At 44.0% G+C, this 21,751-nt stretch overlaps 1 protein-coding gene across 16 annotated transcripts in view; it reads right to left on the reverse strand.

Moving 5' to 3' along the window:
- DNM1 (dynamin 1) overlaps window positions 1-5,843 on the reverse strand; it is a 305,071-nt gene extending 299,228 nt beyond the window's left edge. For 11 of the 16 annotated variants that reach the window (XR_013273564.1, XR_013273522.1, XR_013273538.1 and 8 more), the window contains exon 1: window positions 5,375-5,575. Coding sequence is in view for 13 of the 16 variants with exons in the window: in XM_077478754.1 (XP_077334880.1) it covers window positions 5,375-5,535 (161 nt within the window). In the remaining 3 variants the exon portion in view is untranslated. Of the gene's footprint in view, window positions 1-5,374 lie in introns of all 16 variants that reach the window. The other 5 variants (XM_077478766.1, XM_077478764.1, XM_077478763.1 and 2 more) reach the window with 4 other exon arrangements.
- Between the last annotated feature and the right edge of the window lie 15,908 nt (window positions 5,844-21,751).

Raw genomic sequence — 21,751 nt, forward strand, 5'->3', positions numbered from 1 at the left:
CATGTGTTAGAATGGCCCAGTCAAAGTCCAGACCTAAATGCAATTGAGAATCTGTGGCAAGACTTGAAAATTGTTATTCACAGACGCTCTCCATCCAATCTGACAGAGTTTGAGCTATTTTACAAAAGAAGAATGGGCAAAAATGTCACTCTCAAGACGTGCAAAGCTGGTAGAGACATCCCCAAAAAGACTTGCAGCTATAATTGTAGCGAAAGGTGGTTCTCCAAAGTATTGATGCCACACTTTCACATATTTGTAAAATAAATTCAAAACCAGTTATCATTTTCCTTCCACTTCACAATTATGTGTCACTTTGTGTTCGTCTATCACATAAAATCACAATGAAATACATTTAAGTTTTTGGTTGTAACATGACAAAATGTGGAAAAAGTCAAGGGGTACGAATACTTTTTCCAGGCACTGTAAATCTGAATATTGGTCCGTATGTACCCTTGTAAGTATGTAAGCTTCCCTTGTTGTAAGTCCCCGCTGTCCGAATTCAACAACGCAGCGGCGGATATCCCTACATACATTTTACTTATGTGGATGCAGGAATCTGGCTTTTTTTTTTTCAACCCGCTGGTTAAATGGAAAAAGAAACCTTAACCAGTGGCATCTCTAGGGGGTGGCTATTGGGGCTATAGCCCCAAGTCTGGGGCCCATAGACCCAAGTCTCTGCGCTGATCCAGTGGCGGAGTGGGGTGCAGAGCAGCGGCATCAAACAGGGAGGGGGGGCCTGGGCAGCCCCGAAGAGCCCAGGAGGGAGAGAGAAGATGAGGCCTCACCGCCACCCTTAGCAGCATCCCTGCCCCCTCCCAGAGCCTGCAATCCTTTTCTCCCAGCTCGCTGTGGCTGGAACAGGAAGAAAACAGGCTGACCGAGAATGGGTGGGAGGTAGGTGGATCTCACACACCTACCCACACAGACAGGGGCTGGGACAGTAGGAACTGCAGGCAGGGCTAGGGGGTCTCTCATCCACACCCCCTCTCTCTCACCCTCCCCCACTCCCCTCTCAGCCACCCCCTCTCTCTCTTTCACTCCTTTTCATCCACCCCCCTCTCTAACCCTGATCTAAGGCAGGCTCTCTGGGGACCCCGATGTAAGGGGGAGGCTTTCTGGGGACCCTGATGTAAGAGGGAAGCTCTCTGAGGACCCTGATGTAAGGGGGAGGCTCTATGGGGACCCTGATGTAAAGGGGAGGTTCTCTGGTGACCCTGTTGTAAGGGGGAGGCTCTCTGGGGACCACGATGTAAGGGGGAGGCTCTCTGGGCACCCCGATGTAAGGGGAGGCTCTCTGGGGACCCCTGATGTAAGGGGGAGGCTCTCTGGGGACCCCGATGTAAGGGGGAGGCTCTCTGGGGACCCCGATGTAAGGGGGAGGCTCTCTGGGGACCCCGATGTAAGGGGGTTTCCTCCCACGTTCCAAAGACATGCAGGTAGGTTAATTGGCTTCTGTCCAAAATTGGCCGTAGTATATGAATGGGGATCTTGGATTGTGGGCTCCTTGAGGGTAGGGACCGATATGAGTGTGCAAGGGATAGGGACAATTGTAGACACTCACTCAGGTTGAACTGGATGGACTGGTGTCTTTATTCAACCTTACTAACTATGTATGTATATATATATATATATATATATATATATATTTATATACACACACACACACACACACACACACACATGTATATTATATACATGTGTATGCCCACCTAAGCGTATGACTGTTTACTTCACTGCTATGGGCTTGAGCCCAGGATCTTTTGTGGACCTGACAAAGCCCCTGCCCCTATCAAGGAACTTCTCTTATTTCCTCCCTTTCATTCTTTTATATATACCAATCAAGGGGCTTTGCTATATCTGTTTGATAAGTGCAAAGAAATACCAGTTGATTCTTCCAGACATCCTGTGAGCTGATAATTTTTTGCGCTCTCTACCTGTGCTGACTGATCATTTAGCATTGGGATGATGATAGAGGTATTCTGTAGTCCATAAACCTTTATTGAACTAGGGTGACAAAGCTGCAACTTCATAGATACAGTATGGTGAGTCAGTATTTTTCACCCTAGGACAGAAAGGATGTTACTGTCAGAATCATTAGGTAAAAAAAGAAAAAAACAAGCAAGCAAAAAAAAAAAAAAGCCTGGCAATAAAACTAATGCAGCTACATCAAAGGGTTTAAGTTGCAACACAATACAATGTTGTTCTTGGATAGGCTTTAAAGCTGGTATGGATTATTTTGCACAGTTAGATTGGTACGACTTGAACCAATGTAAAGATGCCTACCTGCAACATCTCCTTGAGAGATCAAAAAACACTGTAGTAGGGCGCAGGTACTAAATTGACCATCTCTAGAGTCTGAGTCCTGTGCTGAGTGGCTGCCCTGACACCTTGGGTTTGATTTACTAAAGGCAAATAAACTGCAGTTGCACTCTTCAAGTACAGTTGCTCCAGAGCTTAGTAAATGAGGCAAGGCTTCACTTTGCAAATAATACCCAATCACATGCAAGGAAAATAGAAATAACAGCATTTTTGTTTGCACGTGATTGGATGATGGAAGTCAGCAGAACTTCTGCTCATTTACTAAGCTCTGAAGCAACTGCTCTTGCAAAGTGCACATTCTATTTGGCTTTAGTAAATCAACCCCTTAGTGAACACAGGGGGTCAGATGCTTGGCCCAAGTGCAGTTCAGAGAACACTTGCATGTTGACATAATCTCCACCTCATCTGATCAGAGAATGCTTTGTATCCATTGAGGACATGCAAAATGTTCACAGAATGGCACCCGTGCCGAGCGAGTGACCTACTGTGTTTGCAAAGCAGAAGGGCAGCCACTTGGCATAGCGGTTATCTCTGTACTAGCGGTGCCTTTTACAATGATTTCTAGCTTCCATTGGGATCTTCCAAGATGGAGTATGTAAAAATATCCATACCTAGAATTCAGCTTTGGGCTTTGCCTGCAGATTTACACCCAGTGCTGTGCCAAGTTGCCCTGAACAACACGTCATCAGTGCACTGCAAATCAAAAGCAATAAGGGTTTCCAAATTTGCCCAAATCTTCCCAATTCATTAGGAGACCACAAGTCAGAGAATGAACAAAACCAAAAATCTCTCTTCAACTCTTCATACAAAGATGGAGGAACCTTTGCTACCTCCTTTGCTGTATTTCTTAAAGGGCCAGCGTCGCCTAAACACACCTCACCCCCTCTGCAGTACAGTGTCTGATACAAGGCAATCCTGCAGGCACCAGCTGCTATCTATTGGATGCTGTCAGCTCCCTTGAGCTTCCACCTTTGCAGTGTGTAAATCCAATTAACCCATAAATGCCCTTGCTGACAAAGAAGCAGTACACACAGTTATACACCCAGGAATCGCACCCTCTGTGTGAACCTGGGACTACAGGCTGTGTTGTAGGAATGTGTGCATAGTCATGTTTGTTCTACATTGTGTGTTCCGTGCTGACAGCCCCCCCGAAAAACATCCTGCTTTAGGATGACAAGACGTTTTCTAGCAAGTATTCTGTCATCCTTCATCATCCTCGCCTTTGGCTGATGTGTGGCAGAAATGTGCAATGATGGAGCGTGTAGACCAGTGTCACCTTGAAAAACTGCCATCATCGGTACCTCTTGTCCGCACAGCACTAAATACACATTCCCCCTTCCGTGCAAAGAAAACATTTGCATTTAATAACTACCTATGCTTTCTGTAATCCTTCATATTGCGGCTCTTATTGGAATCATTTAAATACCAGAAAATGTATCAATTAAAAAGCTGAATAAAGCTGATTTTCTGCTGTTTTTTTCCTTCAGATTTACCAAAACCATATAATATGAGGTCAAGACTTAGGAGTTTCAATTTGTATGCAATCAGGCAGGCCCTTGCACTACATGGTTTTGGTAAATCTGAAGACAAAAATCAGCAGAACATCTGATCGTGTGTATGGGGCTTGACATTTTCACAGCTGCAATTCATTACAGGGATCTGGTGGAACACATCAAACAGCAGCATGTCACTTTTCAATGGGCTTTCTGTGGTAGCCCATAGCAAATTTTCAATTGACTTTTAATGGCAGTGATCTGCATTGCTATGGGATACCGCATACTGAGCAGAATCATTGCGCTCTGCACCACTGTATTAAATAAACGCCAAGGGCCCCGAATTAATCTAGCAGGGAGCAAGCCGCAAAGGTTATTAACCCATAACAACCAGCCAGCTGTCATCTTGTATGTTGGAGAAAGGGGACAGCGGATCGGATTCTCTGGGTTACACCACGGCTGCTAAAAAAAATTAAAAAATCTGGAAAAATGGCTTTATGTACTAACACAATGAAGCAATGAGATATTTGTCATTCCAGCCAATCAGACATCAGTATTTAGTGCAAGTGTAGTAAGAGCAGGGGGAATTTACTAAGACTAGAGCAGACAGAATCTGGAGCATCCATGCATGGCGACCAATCAGGTTCTAGTTTCATTTTCACCAAAGATAGAAGCTGGTTAGTTCCCAATGGGGGAATTTACTAAAACTAGAGCAGCTGTGCATAGTAAACAGTCAGATTCTTTCTTCAGCTTGTTCAGCTGAGCTTTGAAAATGAAAGCTACAACCCGATCGGTTGCCATGCATGGCTGTTTCCAGTGTTAATAAATCCCCCCCATACACATGGCAATTTTTAAAGCAATTCCAAACAGATCACCAAAAATGATCAAGTCGACTTTTTTGCAAAGGATATCTTGACGCATTTCTGCCAACCAAACAGGGGTTACAATTGGCTGAAATTCGCCCTGTGCCCGGCCGGCATTCCCGACTCGCAGACATAGAGAAGGAGAGAAATGATGGATTGGAAGCCCCTACCCCACCATGCACTGTAAACTGATGACATTGCCTCAGTAGCCCCCTCCCTTTCTCTCCATTGCAGGAGTGACTGTACTGTATTCTTCAGCACCTCCTCCATGTTTTTTTATCCTCCATCCCTGCCGCACATTAACCCCTTACATCAATACATTTCTCATCTTTTACAGCATTTGTATGAATGAGAATGCTGAGCAGAAGGAAGGAAATAACAGCCCTATACAGTAGAACAAGTGTATTTGTAGATATAATGTACCCCCCCCCCCCCCTCACCCTCACCCAGGCTCAAGGTGAATGTGCCCATGGTGTCATGTCCCTGGTACACCTCTATGTATCAGTCATTGTTCTCCTACAGAAGATGACAGATGTATCAGGGGGTTCTGGGCAAGCTTTGCAGACAGGGATCTGCTGCAGGATAATAAATCTGCTTTGTGTCTGCCTTCCTAATCCACTTCTCCATGGATGCTGGAATAGACATCATCCTCACCCTCCTCATCATCCTCCTCCTCATCCTCCTCTCTCTTCCTCTTACCTGCCCACGAAATTCTCCAGCACGGAGCTCTTCCCGGCGCTCTGCCCCCCGACCACAGCGATCTGCGGCAGATCTAGGTTGGCATTCTGTCCGATGGCTGAGAAGGCATCCTGAAGCCGGTTGACCAGAGGGATGAGCTCTTCCATTCCTCGGTTGCCCATGTTGAAGGCTTCCTGCTGACAGTGTCAGTGTGCGGGCGGCTGGATAGACGGTGCCTCTCTCTCTCTCTCTCTCCTCTCCTCTCTCTCACACACCTTGTCCCCGGTGACAGTGGGAGGGGGGATGTGCAGGACCTCTTCGATGTGCGCGGTCCCGCTTCTCCTCCTCGGCTCCTTCCCCACACTGCCAGCTCAGGCGCATCTAACAAGCGGCTCCTCGGGGATTTAAACCGCAATGGTCGTCTTCCACCGCCAGGGGGCGTGCGCGGGCACAGGCAGAGAGCCGGAGGATGTAGGGAAGTGTAGTCCTCCGATAGGTCCCCGCTCTCCTCGGTGGGCACATAGAGAGGAGAGAGAACGAGGGGTCCCTGCATTCAACTGGCCCAGGTGGCAGCACAGTCCTCACAGAGGCTCTGTCTGTAGAGTGCTATGAGGACGGGTCATGTGACAGGCCACTGCAACATTTACAATTATGCAAAAAGGCAGACCAACATGGAAACAAAAGTTTCCAGTGCGAAACTTGAGCCTGGGATGATTTACAAAACACATCAGAGCCGCCTCCCCCCTATACGTCAGATTCCCCCCATACATCAGAGCCCCCCCCCCTATACATCAGAGCCCCCCCCCCCCCCTATATCAGAGTCCTCCTATACATCAGAGCTCGCTATACATCAGAGTCCCCCCTATACATCAGAGCACCACCATAAATACATTGAGATTTTATATATATATAGTCCCTGCTATACCTCTGATCACCCCTGTATATCAGTATTCCTCTATACATCAGAGCCCTCATATACATCAGTGTTCTCCTATATATCTGAGCCCAGCAATATAAAGTCATTTCTTGCATTAGGAGGTAAGAGTGAGAGAAATCATGTTGCCACCCTGTACAAATCATTAGTAAGATCTCATCTGGAATATGCAGTTCAGTTTTGGGCGCCAGTTCTCAAAAAAGGATATCGGGAACTGGAGAAAGTGCAGAGAAGGGCAACCAAACTGATAAGAGGCATGGAGGAGCTCAACTATGAGGACAGATTAGAGGAACTGAATTCTCTCTTGAGAAGAGGAGAATAAGGGGTGATATGATCACCGTGTATAAATATATAAGGGGTCCATATAGTGAACTTGGTGTTGAGTTATTCACTTTACGGTCATCACAGGGGACAAGGGGACACGCTTTACGCCTAGAGAAATTTCATCTCCAAATACAGTAAGAGCTGCGAAAATGTGGAATAGACTCCCTCCAGAGGTGGTTCTGGCCAGTGCAGTAAATTGCTTTAGGGCCGGTTCACACAGCGAGGCGCGGCGAGGCGTCTCCGACTTGCCTCGCCGCGACCTGCGGGGACCTCAGCGGCGACTTGCAGAGGACTTCTGTATAGAAGTCAATGCAAGTCGCCCCCGAAGTCGCCCCGAAGTAGTACAGGAACCTTTTTTCTGAGTCGGAGCGACTCGAGTCGCTCCTCTCAGAACGGTTCCATTGTACAGAACGGGGGCGACTTGCGGGAGCGAGGCGAGGCGAGCCGTGTCGCCTCGCATCGCCTCGCTGTGTGAACCGGCCCTTAACCTCACTGGCGGTATGATTATTTCGGATTTTAGGTGCTGAAAGCGGTACAATTATTTTTGCATGAAAATTTGGCGTTTTATATTGTAGTCCTGTAATTCTTAGCAATAACTCACTTAAATCTGTCCAAACCAGAGTCTAACAGATATCCCAGGTATGATAAAGTTTGAAAAATGAAATCATAAATTATAATATAATAAATAATTATACCAAATAATAATATAACAATAATAAAAAATATTCAATAATGTAATCAAATCAAAAACACTGAAATTTGCTCAGTTGCAGAATTGTCACTGTCATTACTTTTCAATATTTGATGACGGATCTCCCCACAAATCGCTATCCCTCAATTCTGCGAGTGATTCTAATTTATTATCTCGTTTTCTAGCTCTAAAACCATTTTTGATGTAAAGGGACAGTTTTGGTTGCTATGGACAATCTCCAGTTTCCAGGCATAAAGAACAGTTTTTATAATCCAAAACTGCATGCAGGACACTGGGCAGACCACTAGGGACAAAGGGGATGTGAAATAATTACATTCAGCAATATAATCTGTAAGATTACATTATACTATATGTATAGTGAGTGTTTCACTTTTTGAATTTGGCGCCAATCTCCGTCCCTGTGCATCACAACGCTCGCAGGGAACGGAGATTGGCTCCGTGATGAACTGAGCGGAGGACGAGCCGCTCATACAGTGCAGGGACATCGCTGGATCCAGAGGACAAGGTAAGTACACGTCCTCCTGCATTCAGCAATACGGTCCGAGTCTGGCTCGGGGTTACCGATTTTGGTATAAAAATTCCACCCCGAGCCAGACTCGGGACTACCGCCAGAGGGGTTAAAAAAGGCCTGGATTATTTCCTAAATGTACATAATATAACTGGGTACTAACATAAAGTTGATCCAGGGAATATCCGATTCCTTCTCAGGGGATCAGGAAGGAATTTTTTTCCCTGCTGCAGCAAATTGGATCATGCTCTGCTGGGGTTTTTCGCCTTCCTCTGGCTCAACTGTGGGTATATTGGATTGTGTATATGGGACTGCATGTTTTTTTTTGTTATTTTTTGGGTGAACTAGACGGACTTGTGTCTTTTCAACCTAACTATGTATATCTGAGCCCATCTATACACCAGAGCCCCCTTTGCATCTGGGCCCATTTATACATCAGAGCCCACCCTATACATCAGAGTCCCCCACTTTGCATCAGAACCCATCTATACATCAGAGTCCCCTCTTTGCATCAGAGCCCCCCATACATCAGATTTCATCTAAAATTCAGAGCCCCCACTTTGCATCAGAACCCTCCTATACATCAGTGTCCCCCTATACATCTGAGCCCATCTATACAGAAAAGCTATTCTATATACATCAGAACCCCAACACATCAGAGTCTCCTGTGCATCATAGTCCCCTATACATCCACATCCCCCGTTACACAGAACCCCCTCATATAGCAGAGTCCTCCCTGTACATCTAATGCCACATACACACGTAGCGGACTATCCGGCGGACTTAGTCTGGCGGACTTCCCGCCGGACTGTCAGCCAGACTTCCCGAAGGGGCTACTTGTCCACACATGGCACTTTTTCAGTGGACTAATACGGCGTACTAAGTCCGCCGGACTATCCGCCGTACTTTTGAAATGAACGGACTTGCCCACACACGCGGTGGAAAGTCCGCTCATTTTGAGCGTGTCTCTAGGTAGCCGGGGCCAGCGAAGGAGGCATCGCTGGCCCCGTCACCTGGTATGGACTTAAAGGGGAACCCCTACGCCGAAAAATCAGCGTGGGGGTCCCCCCAGGTCCATACCAGACCCTTATCCAAGCACGCTACCCGGCCAGCCAGGAAAGGGGGTGGGGACGAGCGAGCGCCCCCCCCCCCTCCTGAGCCGCACCAGGCCGCATGCCCTCAGCATGGGGGGGTGCCTTGGGGAAGGGGGGGTGCGCGGCACCCCCACCCCAAAGCACCTTGTCCCCATGTTGATGAGGACAAGGGCCTCTTCCTGACAACCCTGGCCGTTGGTTGTTGGGGTCTGCGGACGGGGGGCTTATCGGAATTTGGGAGCCCCCTTTAATAAGGGGGCCCCCGGATACCGGCCCCCCACCCTATGTGAATGAGTATGGGGTACAATGTACCCCTACCCATTCATCTGTAAAAAAAATGTAAAAAAAACCGAAAAAACATAAGGGTTAAAATAGTTTATTGCACAGCTCCGGGGGTCTTCTGTCCGTCTTCGGGGGTCTTTTCGCCGGACTCCTCCGCTATCTTCTGCTAGCTCTTTTGCTAGCGGAGGAGCCCGGCTTTCTTCTTCGCCACCGCCCTCTTCTTCCGACTTCGGGGGTCTTGTCCCCCTCTTCGGTTCTTCTGTCGCCACTGTTGCGGTCTTCTGTTCTTCTCTTCTTCTGTTCTTCTCTTCAGATGTTGCCTCGTCGCTGCCTCCGCTCACAATGGCAGGGACGCGGCACGCAGCGACTTATATAGGGACATCACCGGATGATGTCTCCGCCCATTATGATGTCACAGTCCCAGAGGATTGCGGAGGAGTCCGGCGAGAAGACCCCCGAAGACGGACAGAAGACCCCTGGAGCTGTGCAATAAACTATTTTAACCCTTGTGTGTTGTGTTTTTTTTACAGGTGAATGGGTAGGGGTACATTGTACCCCATACTTATTTACATAGGGTGGGGGGCCGGTATCCGGGGGCCCCCTTATTAAAGGGGGCTCCCGGATTCCGATAAGCCCCCCGCCCGCAGACCCCCGACAACCAACGGCCAGGGTTGTCGGGAAGAGGCCCTTGTCCTCATCAACATGGGGACAAGGTGCTTAGGGGTGGGGCCTGGTACGACTCAGGGGGGGGCGCTCACTCGTTCCCACCCCCTGGCCGACCGGGTAGTGTGCTCGGATAAGGGTCTGGTATGGACATGGGGGGGACCCCCACGCCGATTTTTCGGCGTAGGGGTTCCCCTTTAAGTCCATACCAGGTGACGGGGCCAGCGACGCCTCCTTCGCTGGCCCTGGCTACGCGCCCAAAATGAGCAGACTTTTCTCCGGGCGGGAAAAGTCCGTTCATTTCAAAAGTATGGCGAACTGGCACACACACGGCCGGATTGTCCGCTGAAATGCGAGTCCGGCGGACAGATTGGAGTGCAAAAATACTTTCTAAGTCCGCCGGACTTTTGGGTAAAAAGAGTCCGCCGGAACCTACACACGGGGGGATTTTCCACCGGATTTTTTTATCGTGTGTACGAGGCATTAGGCTCCTATCACATCAGCTGTCCCCTTCAAATGAGGGCCCCTCATCACATCAGAGTCACCCCTTCACTCCAGAGGTTCCTACATCACATCAGAAGTCTCCCATCATGGCAGAGCCCCCTCCTCCCTAACATCCCCTCATCACAGAGACATCACAGTCAGGGGTCAAGTCCTGGGGAAAAAAGTGTGGGAACTTCCACCCAAGATCCACTCCCCCAACAAAAAAAAATAATATGATAGGCTCACATGCATATATATTTCACAAAGTGCCAGTTTACAAAAACAAAATAAGTTAATTTGTCAAACTAACAGAATAATCACCACAATAGGTGATGATCTTACCCTCGCACGGAATTTCTTACACAAATACACCCTGTTCCAAATTATTATGCAAATGTTATGTTACACAGCCCATTCGAAAATATCCCACAAACTGGAATAACGTTGCCCTTGCCGTGCAAGATTATCAACTTTACGAGATTTAGTATCATCTGCGCTGTGATGTGTGGTCAGCCATTTGTGACATATGGTAAAGGATCCCATGAATGCACAGGGGGGCCAATGAGACTAATAAACAAAAGAGAAGACAGGCGTTCAATGCCAAGCCCACTCCTACATGACCAGTCTGCGAATGCAACTACAGGAGATGACCAGACTGCGAATGCGTCTACAGGAGATGACAAGACTGCAAATGCGACTACAGGAGATGACAAGACTGCGAATGCGACTACAGGCGATCACCAGACTGTGAATGTGACTACAGGAAATGACCAGACTGCGAATGCCACTACAGGAGATGACAAGACTGCGAATGCGACAACAGGAGATCACCGGACTGCGAATACGACTACAGGAGATGACCAGACTGCGAATGTGACTACAGGAGATCACCAGACTGTGAATGCGACTACAGGAGATGACCAGACTGGGCTTAAATAGGTAGGGGCGGGAATATTCAAAGTCCAGCAGAGGAGATCTCAGTGCTCTGAGGCACATACAGACTACATGGGGCGGGGCAGGACAGGGTCAGAGCATCAGTGGAACTTCCTGTCCCTCCCCTCCCTGCTGACAGAGCCTCCCTCAGCCTAAGCCGAGCCCAACAGCCGGCTATCTGCTAGAACACTGGCACCGTGATCTAGCAGGCTGGCCAGCGCCGAGGGCTATATTAGTCTGGGAGGACAGGTGGGTTTTTTTTTCATGCGGAGGGAGGCTTTTTGCCGCCCCTTCCCCCCCATGGCACTTGCCATGGCTGCCATACCTTAGATATGCCACTGGCTCTGGCGGCTTTAGCCCTGCAAAGGGAACAGTGTTCTTGCTGTGAAAAAAATGCAAGGATGCCTTTCCCACGCGTTCCCGCAGGACTCGAGTCCTGATCACAGTCCTCCATTAAATCGGAGATCTACCTTTTGGCTCCAGTAGATGGCAGGAAAATATATTTTGGCCTAAATTTATGACAAAATTAAATTTTATTGGATATGTTTTATAACCAAATGTACAAATATATATATATATATATATATATATATATATATATTTTTTTTTTTTTTAGATATATATTTTTTGTTTATATAATAAAGAAATAAGAAATAGGAATGTGGTGATCAAATACCACAAAAAGAAAGCTCTATGTGTGTGAAAAGTATATAAATTTTATTTGGGTACAGTGTGGCATAACCGAGCAATTGGCAGTGAAAAAAGTGCAGTGCTGAATATCAATGCCCAATGAAAAAAAATGCCCTGGTCATGAAGGAGGTAATACTTTCCAGAGGTCAAATGGTTAAGCAGGTATGGTTCACTAAATAAATATAAAATGCTGCGCTACTAAACTCTAATATTAAAAAAAGGAAATCCATCTAATATTAAATCAAAAATAAAGAATGAAATGAAAAAAAGCTAAGAAAAAGAGTCCACATTCTCCAAGTGATCCAATCTGAACACATGTGCTGTGAAAAATCACAAGTGCAACATAAATTCATCCATAAAATTGTATCCAGAACTTCATCCAGTGATCAACACAAGGCTTACCAGACAGAATTGACCATCCACTACAGATAAGTCAATATGCACATAGCGTAAAACTGTATGCTCCGATTCTCAACGGTAATGGACCATCCTGGGCAGTAATCGCAGTGTACCCTGATGACGGTTCCTCCATAACAGTGTATTAAAGATAAAAAAAAGAGACCCATCATAGTGTATCTCTGTATAACTCCATTTATTCAAAGTAAAAAAATATACTCACAAGATCTCCAGATAAAAGTGCTTATCACAGTGAAATTCTGTGAATACATAAAAAGACTGCTTCCCAAATGCTTCCGCTATCGACGTATTGACGTCACAGCTGACTCTGACTTATGCGCTTCGTCATACCTGACGTCATCTGTGGCACGGAGACCATTACTCAGATATAGGAAGCGGGGAAGCCAAGCCTCAATTTGGATCCTCTTTCACGCCCAATAGAAGAGGCTAATTAGAATACATGGTGTAAACAAAAAAATATGTCTCTATATGGAACATGGGAAAAAAAACAATAGCTTTATTTAATTAGCATATTCACAAAAAGACATACGTCCTTACTAGAAAAGGGGCAGATTACGAGCGTGAATGAATTCCCCCCGCCTCCCTCTGCAAAAGGTGGATTGCAAGTGTAAATGAATCACAAACTAATTTCCATTTTAAAATTATATATACGAGTCCCAATAGTATAAAATAGAAGATAAAAAGTGAGCATAAAAAGATACCGATAGTTTGCGATTTCACTCTTTAGCGTAGAGGAGTCTACACTAAAATATCCTCTGAAGAGCAATTTAATATTACTCATCAGATATCGAATTCGATTGTTATTAAACCAGAGTACTACTTTTTTTTTTAAAAAGGTCAAAATGAATAAGACAATAATATATATATACAGTATATATATATATATATATATATATATATATATATATATATATATACCAAAAAATTGAAATAGACACATGGAAATCCAAAAAGATTACATATCCTAAAATTGGAAGTTTCCAACAAAATATCCGAGAACCATTGGGGTTACACATGGTACTAAACTTAACCCCCCTGACGGTATTCCCGAGTCTGACTCGGGGTGGATTTTTTATACCAAGAGCGGTATCCCCGAGTCAGACTCGGGACTGCATCGCTGGATCCAGGAGGAGGTTTACTTACCTTCTCCCTCGGATCCAGCGTTGTCTCCCCGCTGTACGAGCGAGCCGTGTCTCGCTCGATGCATTACATCGCCGATCTCCGTGCCCTGCGAGCGTTGCGACGCACGGGGACGGAGATCGGTGCCAAATTCAAAAAGTGAAACAAACAGTAAACATACAGTATAATGTAATCTTACAGATTACATTGCTGTATGTAAATATTTCACATCCCCGTTGTCCCTAGTGGTCTGCCCAGTGTCCTGCATGCAGTTTTATATAATAAAAACTGTTCTTTATGCCTGGAAACTGGAGATTGCCCATAGCAACCAAAACTGTCACTGTACATCAAAAATGATTTTAGACCAGCTAGAAAACAGCGAATAATAAATTAGAATCACTCGCAGAATTGAGCGATAGCGATTTGTGGGGAGATCCGTCATCAAATACTGAAAAGTAATGACAGTGACAATTCTGCAACTGAGCAAATTTCAGTGTTTTTGATTTGATTACATTATTGAATAATTTTTATTATTGTTATATTATTATTTGGTACAATTATTTATAATTATTTATTATATTATAATTTATGATTTAATTTTTCAAACTTTATCATACCCGGGATGTCTGCTAGACTCTGGTTTGGACAGATTTAAGAGAGTTATTCCTAAGAATTGCAGGACTACAATATAAAACGCCAAATTTTCATGCAAAATAATGGTACCGCTTTTAGCACCTAAAATCCAAAATAATCGTACCGCCAGGGAGGTTAAATATCAAAAACTGAAATTATTCCAGCTTCATAATCAAAATATCCTAATTATAGGATTATATTCCAAAAGGGCATGAATATCGACTGGGTCATGCATTATTAAAATGGTTGTAAATCCTTACAACCAACTTTGACCTACAGGTAAGCCTACATTAAGGCTTACCTGTAGGTCTAAGAAATATCTCCTAAACCTACACGGTTTAGGAGATATTTGCCAAAAGACAGGCACTGCTGTCTACGGCGCATGCGCCGTAGACAGCGGCGTGCAGGCGCACTGAGCGCGCCGCTGTCAACGGCGATATGCCACGAGTGGCGGCTCCCGTGCGCATGCGCGGGAGTGACGTCATCGCGGCTTCGCCGAATGACAGCGACAGAGCAGCGAGACCCACCGAGAAGATGGATGCTCCGGACGACAGGGGACAGCGGTGACTTCGCTGGCTCCTGTGTCAGGTAAGTGACACATAATGGATTACTATGCAATGCTTAGTAGTCCATTATGCTTTACCTTTGCAGGGAATCAAAGAGGAAGTAAACCCTGATGGGGTTAAGCACTAATAACTGGAGCACTCCAATCCTCCACTGTATTTTATCCCTCGCCTCCATTGAGTAGTAAGGTGGATATGTAAGCTCTAACAAGCAGGGCACTCTGATTCCTCCTGTATTGAATTGTATTGTAACTGTACTGTCTGCCCTAATGATGTAAAGCCCTGCACAAACTGTTGGTGCTATATAAATTCTGTATAATAATAATAATAATAATAATAATAATAATATGCTGTGGATGGAATGTTTGACATCAGGATATCACAACATTATTTTGTATTATGTGATTGGACAATTTTTGCCTTTGCTTTCTTTATAGTACTTTGCAGATGTTTATGTCTGATTCTGATTTTTGACAGGTGCATCTCATAAAATTAGCATATCATTGAAAAGTGAATTTATTTCAGTAATTCAATTCAAAAAGTGAAACTCATTTTATAGAGATGCATTACCCACAGAGGGGGTTATTTACTAAAGCTGGAGAGTGCAAAATCTGCTGCAGCTGTGCATAGTAACCAATCAGCTTCCAGCTTTTATTGCCAAAGCTTAATTGAACAAGTTGAAGTTAGAAGCTGATTGGCTAATATGCACAGCTGTATCAGGTTGTGAGTGCTCCAGTTTTAGTAAATAAACCTCAATGTGATATATTTAAAGCATTTCTTTCTTTTAATTTTGTCGATTATGGCTCACAGCTAGTGAAAACACAAAATTCAGTATCTCAGAATTTAGATTTAGTTAGAATATTACATCAGACCAATAAAAAAAGGAATTTTAATATAGAAATGTTGGCTTACACAAAAGTATGTCCATGTACAGTATAGTATGCACTCAATACTTGGTCGGGGCTCCTTTTGCACGAATCAATGCAGCGTGGCATGGAGGCAATCAGTCAATCAGGGTCTGGTGTCTCATCTTCCTCTTGACAATACCCCACAGACCCTGGGTTGAGGTCAGGCGAGTTTGCTGACCAATCAAACATGATCATTAAACCAGGTATTGGTACTTTTCGCAGTGTAGGCAGTTGCCAAGTCCTGCTGGAAAATTAAATCAGCATCTCCATAAAGCTGGTCATCAGAGGGAAGCATGAAGTGCGCTAGAATTTCCTGGTATGGGGCTAAGCTGACTTTGGACTTGATAAAACACAGTATAAAAACACCATCTGCTGGTGTTGGTCCATTGTGTTTTATCAAGTCCAAAGTCAGCGTAGCCCTCTACCAGGAAATTCTAGCGCACTTCATGCTTCCCTCTGATGACCAGCTTTATGGAGATGCCGATTTTGTTTTCCAGCAGGACTTGGCACCTGCTCACACTGCCAAAAACAATAACCTGGTTTAACCACTTCAGCCCCAGAAGGTTTTATCCCCTTAATGACCAGGCCATTTTTTTTGCGACACAGCACTGTGTTACTTTAACTGACAATTGCGTGGTCATGTGATGCTGTATCAAAATACAATTGAAGTCCTTTTTTTTTCTCACAAATGGAGCTTTCTCTTGGTGGTATTTGATCACCTCTGCGGTTTTTATTTTTTGCACTAGAAAACAAAAAAAAAAAAAAAAAAGTGTAAATTTTGAACAGAAAAACATTTCTACTTTCTGCTATAAAACATACCCAATAAAAAAATGTGAAATAATTTAATTTCTTAATCCGTTTAGGCCAATCTGTATTCTGCTACATATTTTTGGTAAGAAAAAATCACAATAAGCGTTTATTGATTGGTTTGCGCAAAGGTTATCGCGTCCAAAAACGATGGGATATTTTTATGGCATTTTTTTTTTTTTACTAGTAATGGTGGCAATAAGTGATTTTTATCGGGACTGCAACATTTCAGCGGACAAGTAGGACCCCTAACTGACACTTTTGACACTTTTTTAGGAACCAGTGACAATTATTACAGTGATCAGTTCTAAAAATATGCACTGCTATTGTATTAAAAATAAAATAAAGATTATCCCCGCTCCACCAAATAGATGAAGCATGTACTGCTGCAAACATTGAAGGCGATATCAGAACCCTAGTGTAAATTAAAATGGAAGATAGTGTTGTGCTGTAATAAATATACACAATGCAATAGTGCATATAATGTGATAAAACTAGACAAATCACAAGTAAAGAGACAAAGTACAAAAGGTGCCAATAATAATAATATGCTAAAAAAAAGTTCCTGTAAACAGCAAATGTCCCTGATTGCTGATGGACATCCAATGGCATACAGTAAAGTGTAATATCATATATAATATCATATAATGTCCTTTTTCTTCTCAGGTAAAAGCAGTAAGGATCTCGAAAGATCACAAGAAATCAATAAACAATGAATGGCTTTATGCATGCAAAGTCTTCTTTGTATACAATGCAAACAAGCAAACTAAACTGCTGGCAAATTGCTGATGGCTTTTACTTATATAAAGTGCAGGATAAGTGGTGATGCAGGATAAAACTAAAATGCCATTTTAGTCCTAATACTAAAACTAAATCGAACTTTGCTGCCAAAATTAACACTGCTGGATACTAAGATCTATATATACCCACAAAGACACATTCATTTGCTTTTACCTTATAGCAGTAAGGTAAGGGGACATCCATATATTACATCTCGCACTGAAGACATCTGCACTTTATATAAGAGAGCCATCACCAGTTTTTTTTCAGCACTTCATACTGTATACACTAAGTATTGCACTGAAGATAAGAAGTCACCATTTATCCTGCACTTTATGTAAGTAAAAACCATCACCAATTCGCCAGCACTTTAGTTTGCTTGTTTGCACTGTATACAAAGAAGACTTTGCATGCATACAGCCGTTCATTGTTTATTGATTTCCTGTGATCTTTTGAGATCCTTACTGCTTTTACCTGAGAAGAAAAAGGACATTATGTGATATTACACTTTACTGTATACCATTGGACACCCATCAGCAATCAGGGACATTTGCTGTTTACAGGAACTTTTTTTTAGCATATTATTATTGCCACTTTTTGAATTTTGGCACTTTACTTGTGGCTTATCTAGTTTTATCACATTATATGCACTATTGTATTTTGTATATTTATTACAGAGCAGCACTATCTTCCATTTTACTGTTATTGTACTAATGACACTCATAGGGGCAATGAAAGGGTTAAGTGTGTCCCTAGGGGGTGCTTGCTAACTGTGTGGGGGATGTACTGACTGGGGGAACACAGAGATCTGTGATCCTGCTTAGCAGGAACACAGGATCTCTGTGTTCTCCCCTGTAAGAATGGCGATCTGCCCTGTTTACATTAGCATTCACAGGACCCGATGATTGGCTCCTCCTCTGGACAATCAGTGCACACACCCCTGCTGTCTTGTGAACAAAATAACATACAGGTACGTCATTTCGTGCATTAGAGCCGACCTGCCGTGGTATAGCTGCGATAGGCGGTTGGCAAGCGGTTAATTATCATGGTATCACTGTGCTTGATCAGACAGCAAACTCACTTGACCTAAACCCCACAGAGAATCTGTGGGGCATTGTCAAGAGGAAGATGAGGCACTAGACCCAACAATGCAGACAAGCTAAAGGCCGCTATCAAAGCAACCTGGGCTTCCATAACACTTCAGCAGTGGCACAGGCTCATCACCTCAATGCCACACCACATTGCTGCAGTACTTCATGCAAAAGGAGCCCCAACCAATTATTCAGTGCATACTTTACTGTACATGAACATACTTTTCAGTAAGCCAACATTTCTGTATTAAAAATCTCCCTTTTTTTGGTCTTCTGTAATATTCAAATTTTCTGAGATACCGAATTTGGGGTTTTTACTAGCTGTACGCCATAATCATCAAAAAAGACATGCTTGAAATATATTACTCTGTGTGTAACGCATCTATATAAACAATTAAAGTGGTTGTAAACTAAATTTTTTAATTTTTACCTACAGGAAAGCCTATAATAAGGCTTACCTGTAGGTAAAAAAAATATCTCCTAAACCTGTACGGTTTAGGAGATATTCCCCTCGGTATGCGCCGCTGACTGCAGCGGCGCATGCGCACAAGGGGATTCTCGGCCTGAAAATCCGGCAGTGGCCGACCGGCCGGAATGAAATCTTCCACGCGCATGCGCGGGAGTGACGATATCGCGGCTCCGGCCACTCACAGCGCCGGAGCCGCGATACCCGGAAGAAATGCCGAGGGAGCATTTCAGCTCCCTCGGCGTGGATCGGGCCAGATGTCGGGGCCTCGTTCGAAGGTAAGTATTTCATAATGAGCTAGTATGCGGTGCATACTAGCTCATTATGCCTTTTGCTTTGCAGGTTTAAAAAAATAAAATAAATTTGCGGGTTTACTACCGCTTTAAGAGTTTCACTTATTGGCTTGAATTACTGAATTACTGAAATTACTCAAATTTTATGAGATACACCTGTATATACTGTTTGTTTTCTCTGCGTTGGATATGCTTTAGTGATGATATTGTCCATGATGGCACTTTCGTCCTGCTGGTTTGAAGTCATATCCCCCTGTTCTTGATTTCATATTGAAAATCCTGCCCTCCTGAACTTTATTTACCCCTTGATGTTTTTAAAGCGGAACTCCATGCACAAGCTCCACTTGTCTCCTTCCATTGCCTCATCTGGCACCTTTTTTTTTGGGGGGGGGGGGATAGTGGGTACCTGGTTTTGACAGGTGCCGCATCGAACTCGGCCAGAAATTTGGCACTGAAATCTGGCAATTTGCATAGCGGGAAGCAGGTTGCCCAAAAGTAGCTCCTGAACTTCTTTTGGGTGTTGGGAAAGTGCTTCCTTCCTGAATGGCAGGAAGCATGCACATGCATGTGACATTCTTCACAGATAATGACATCTATGCTCAGCATCTCAACATTAACTTATTCCATGGTAAACTGGTAGGGAATTTACAAAGGCACCCAGTGGCCTTAATAATGCCCAGCCCACATGGCCTACTCTCACCCATGGCTGTACCATGGCTCTGTACATAGAAAGTACTCCCGTATCACACACCCAGTGCCCAATGGTCTTATCCCAGGCTAGCCCTGCAGTCGTCTAGCTTAGTGGAGTCAGGGGGTCTAGCTGAGGAGCTGCTGATCTGGATAACTGCATACAGAGCAATTTAACAGCTTATAGAGAAATTCTGATTGAAGACAAAATAATTATAATTATCCACTTCAATACAGGGCACTTTCCCCCCTTCCTGCCCAAGCCAATTTTCAGCTTTCAGTGCTGTCCCCATATCATATGACGTCTGATCAGGATAACAGAACCACTTTTCTGATGCCATATTGCTATATGGTGTGTGGCAAGTGGTAAAGAAAAAAATAGCTGGAAAAAAAGCCTGATTCTTTTTGCAGATTTGCACTACAGCACTTGTTCTATAGGAAACCATGGTAAATGGACTGCAGTGCAAATCTGCAAAATTCAAAAAGCACTAAAAAAAAAATCTAACACTAACAAAAATTTAAGAAATGCTCTGAATAGGAGAGGTTGTTTCCAGATACTTTTGCAGGTGGTAGTACAACCCAACAGTCACCAAATTCCTATATCCCTCAATGGCCAAGACAGAAATCTCTCTGTCTGAAGTTCTGCTTTAAATGAAAAAAATATCTCAACATCGGATTAGTAGAGTGCGCAGTAAAAGTAGCCTATGGTGCCATCTTCTGACTGCTAAAAATATTACAAAGTATTCACAAGCAATATCCTGTATTTATATTATATCCCCTGTTTTTAATCTCCCTGGCGGTATGATTATTTCGGATATTAGGTGCTAAAAGCGGTACAATTATTTTGCATGAAAATGTGGTGTTTTAGATTGTAGTCCTGTAATTCTTAGGAATAACTCACAATAATAAAAATTATTCAATAATGTAATCAAATCAAAAACACTGAAATTTGCTCAGTTGCAGAATTGTCACTGTCATTACTTTTCAGTGTTTGATGATGGATCTCCCTACAAATCGCTGTCGCTCAATTCTGCGAGTGATTCTAATTTATTATCGCTGTTTTCTAGCTGGTCTAAAACCATTTTTGATGTAAAGGGACAGTTTTGGTTGCTATGGACAATCTCCAGTTTCTAGGCATAAAGAACAGTTTTTATTATATAAAACTGCATGCAGGACACTGGGCAGACCACTAGGGACAAAGGGGATGTGAGATTATTACATACAGTAATGTAATCTGTGAGATTACATTATACTGTATGTAATGTGCGTCTCAACGCTCGCAGGGAACGGAGATCAGCTCTGTGATAGATCGAGCAAGACACGTCTCGCTCGTACAGCGGAGAGACATCGCTGGATCCGAGGGAGAAGGTAAGTAAGCGTCCTCCTGGATCCAGCGATGCGGTCCCGAGTCTGGCTCGGGGTTACCGCTTTTGGTATAAAAATTCCACCCTGAGCCAGATTCGGGAATGCCGTCAGGGGGGTTAATGTAAAATGTTAGACAGGGCCAATTTAGTTATTTTGCAGGTTGGCTGGTAAATGTTCTGGAAAATCTTTTTTGTTTGTGATGTGTGTCGCCCTTCCATGTGCACTTTGCGGAAAAGGCCAGTTATAGGTAGTGGTGACTGACACTTTTTTTGTACATTTGGATGAATTGGGTGCAGGGACGCACTGGATACCTTCGCTACCATTGTGCTCTTGCTGGGCGTCACGTGCATCCCTGTGATTTTAAGGAGGGGCGGGCTTCCTCCAGGCATACCTGCCCTTAATTTTTTCATTCTTATATGTGCTTCTAAGAAAGAAATTTAGAGTTAGGACTGCAGTCTATGCAGAGGTCCCCTGGCGTGGGCACTGTGGCTTATGTGCAAATGTATGCAAACAAAACACTCTGTTTTTAATGTAAACTGTTAGACGGGGCAAATGTGGTTGTTTTGCAGGCTGGCTGGTAAGTGTGCTGGGAAGTCTTGTTTGTTTGAAATATTTTAAATTGAACTGACATTAAAAAAGCTAAATC

Source organism: Lithobates pipiens, unplaced genomic scaffold (assembly GCF_037356315.1).
Source record: "Lithobates pipiens isolate NorthernLeopardFrog02 unplaced genomic scaffold, aLitPip1_a1.2 Scaffold_1, whole genome shotgun sequence".
In the NCBI taxonomy this organism is placed as follows: Eukaryota; Metazoa; Chordata; class Amphibia; order Anura; family Ranidae; genus Lithobates; species Lithobates pipiens.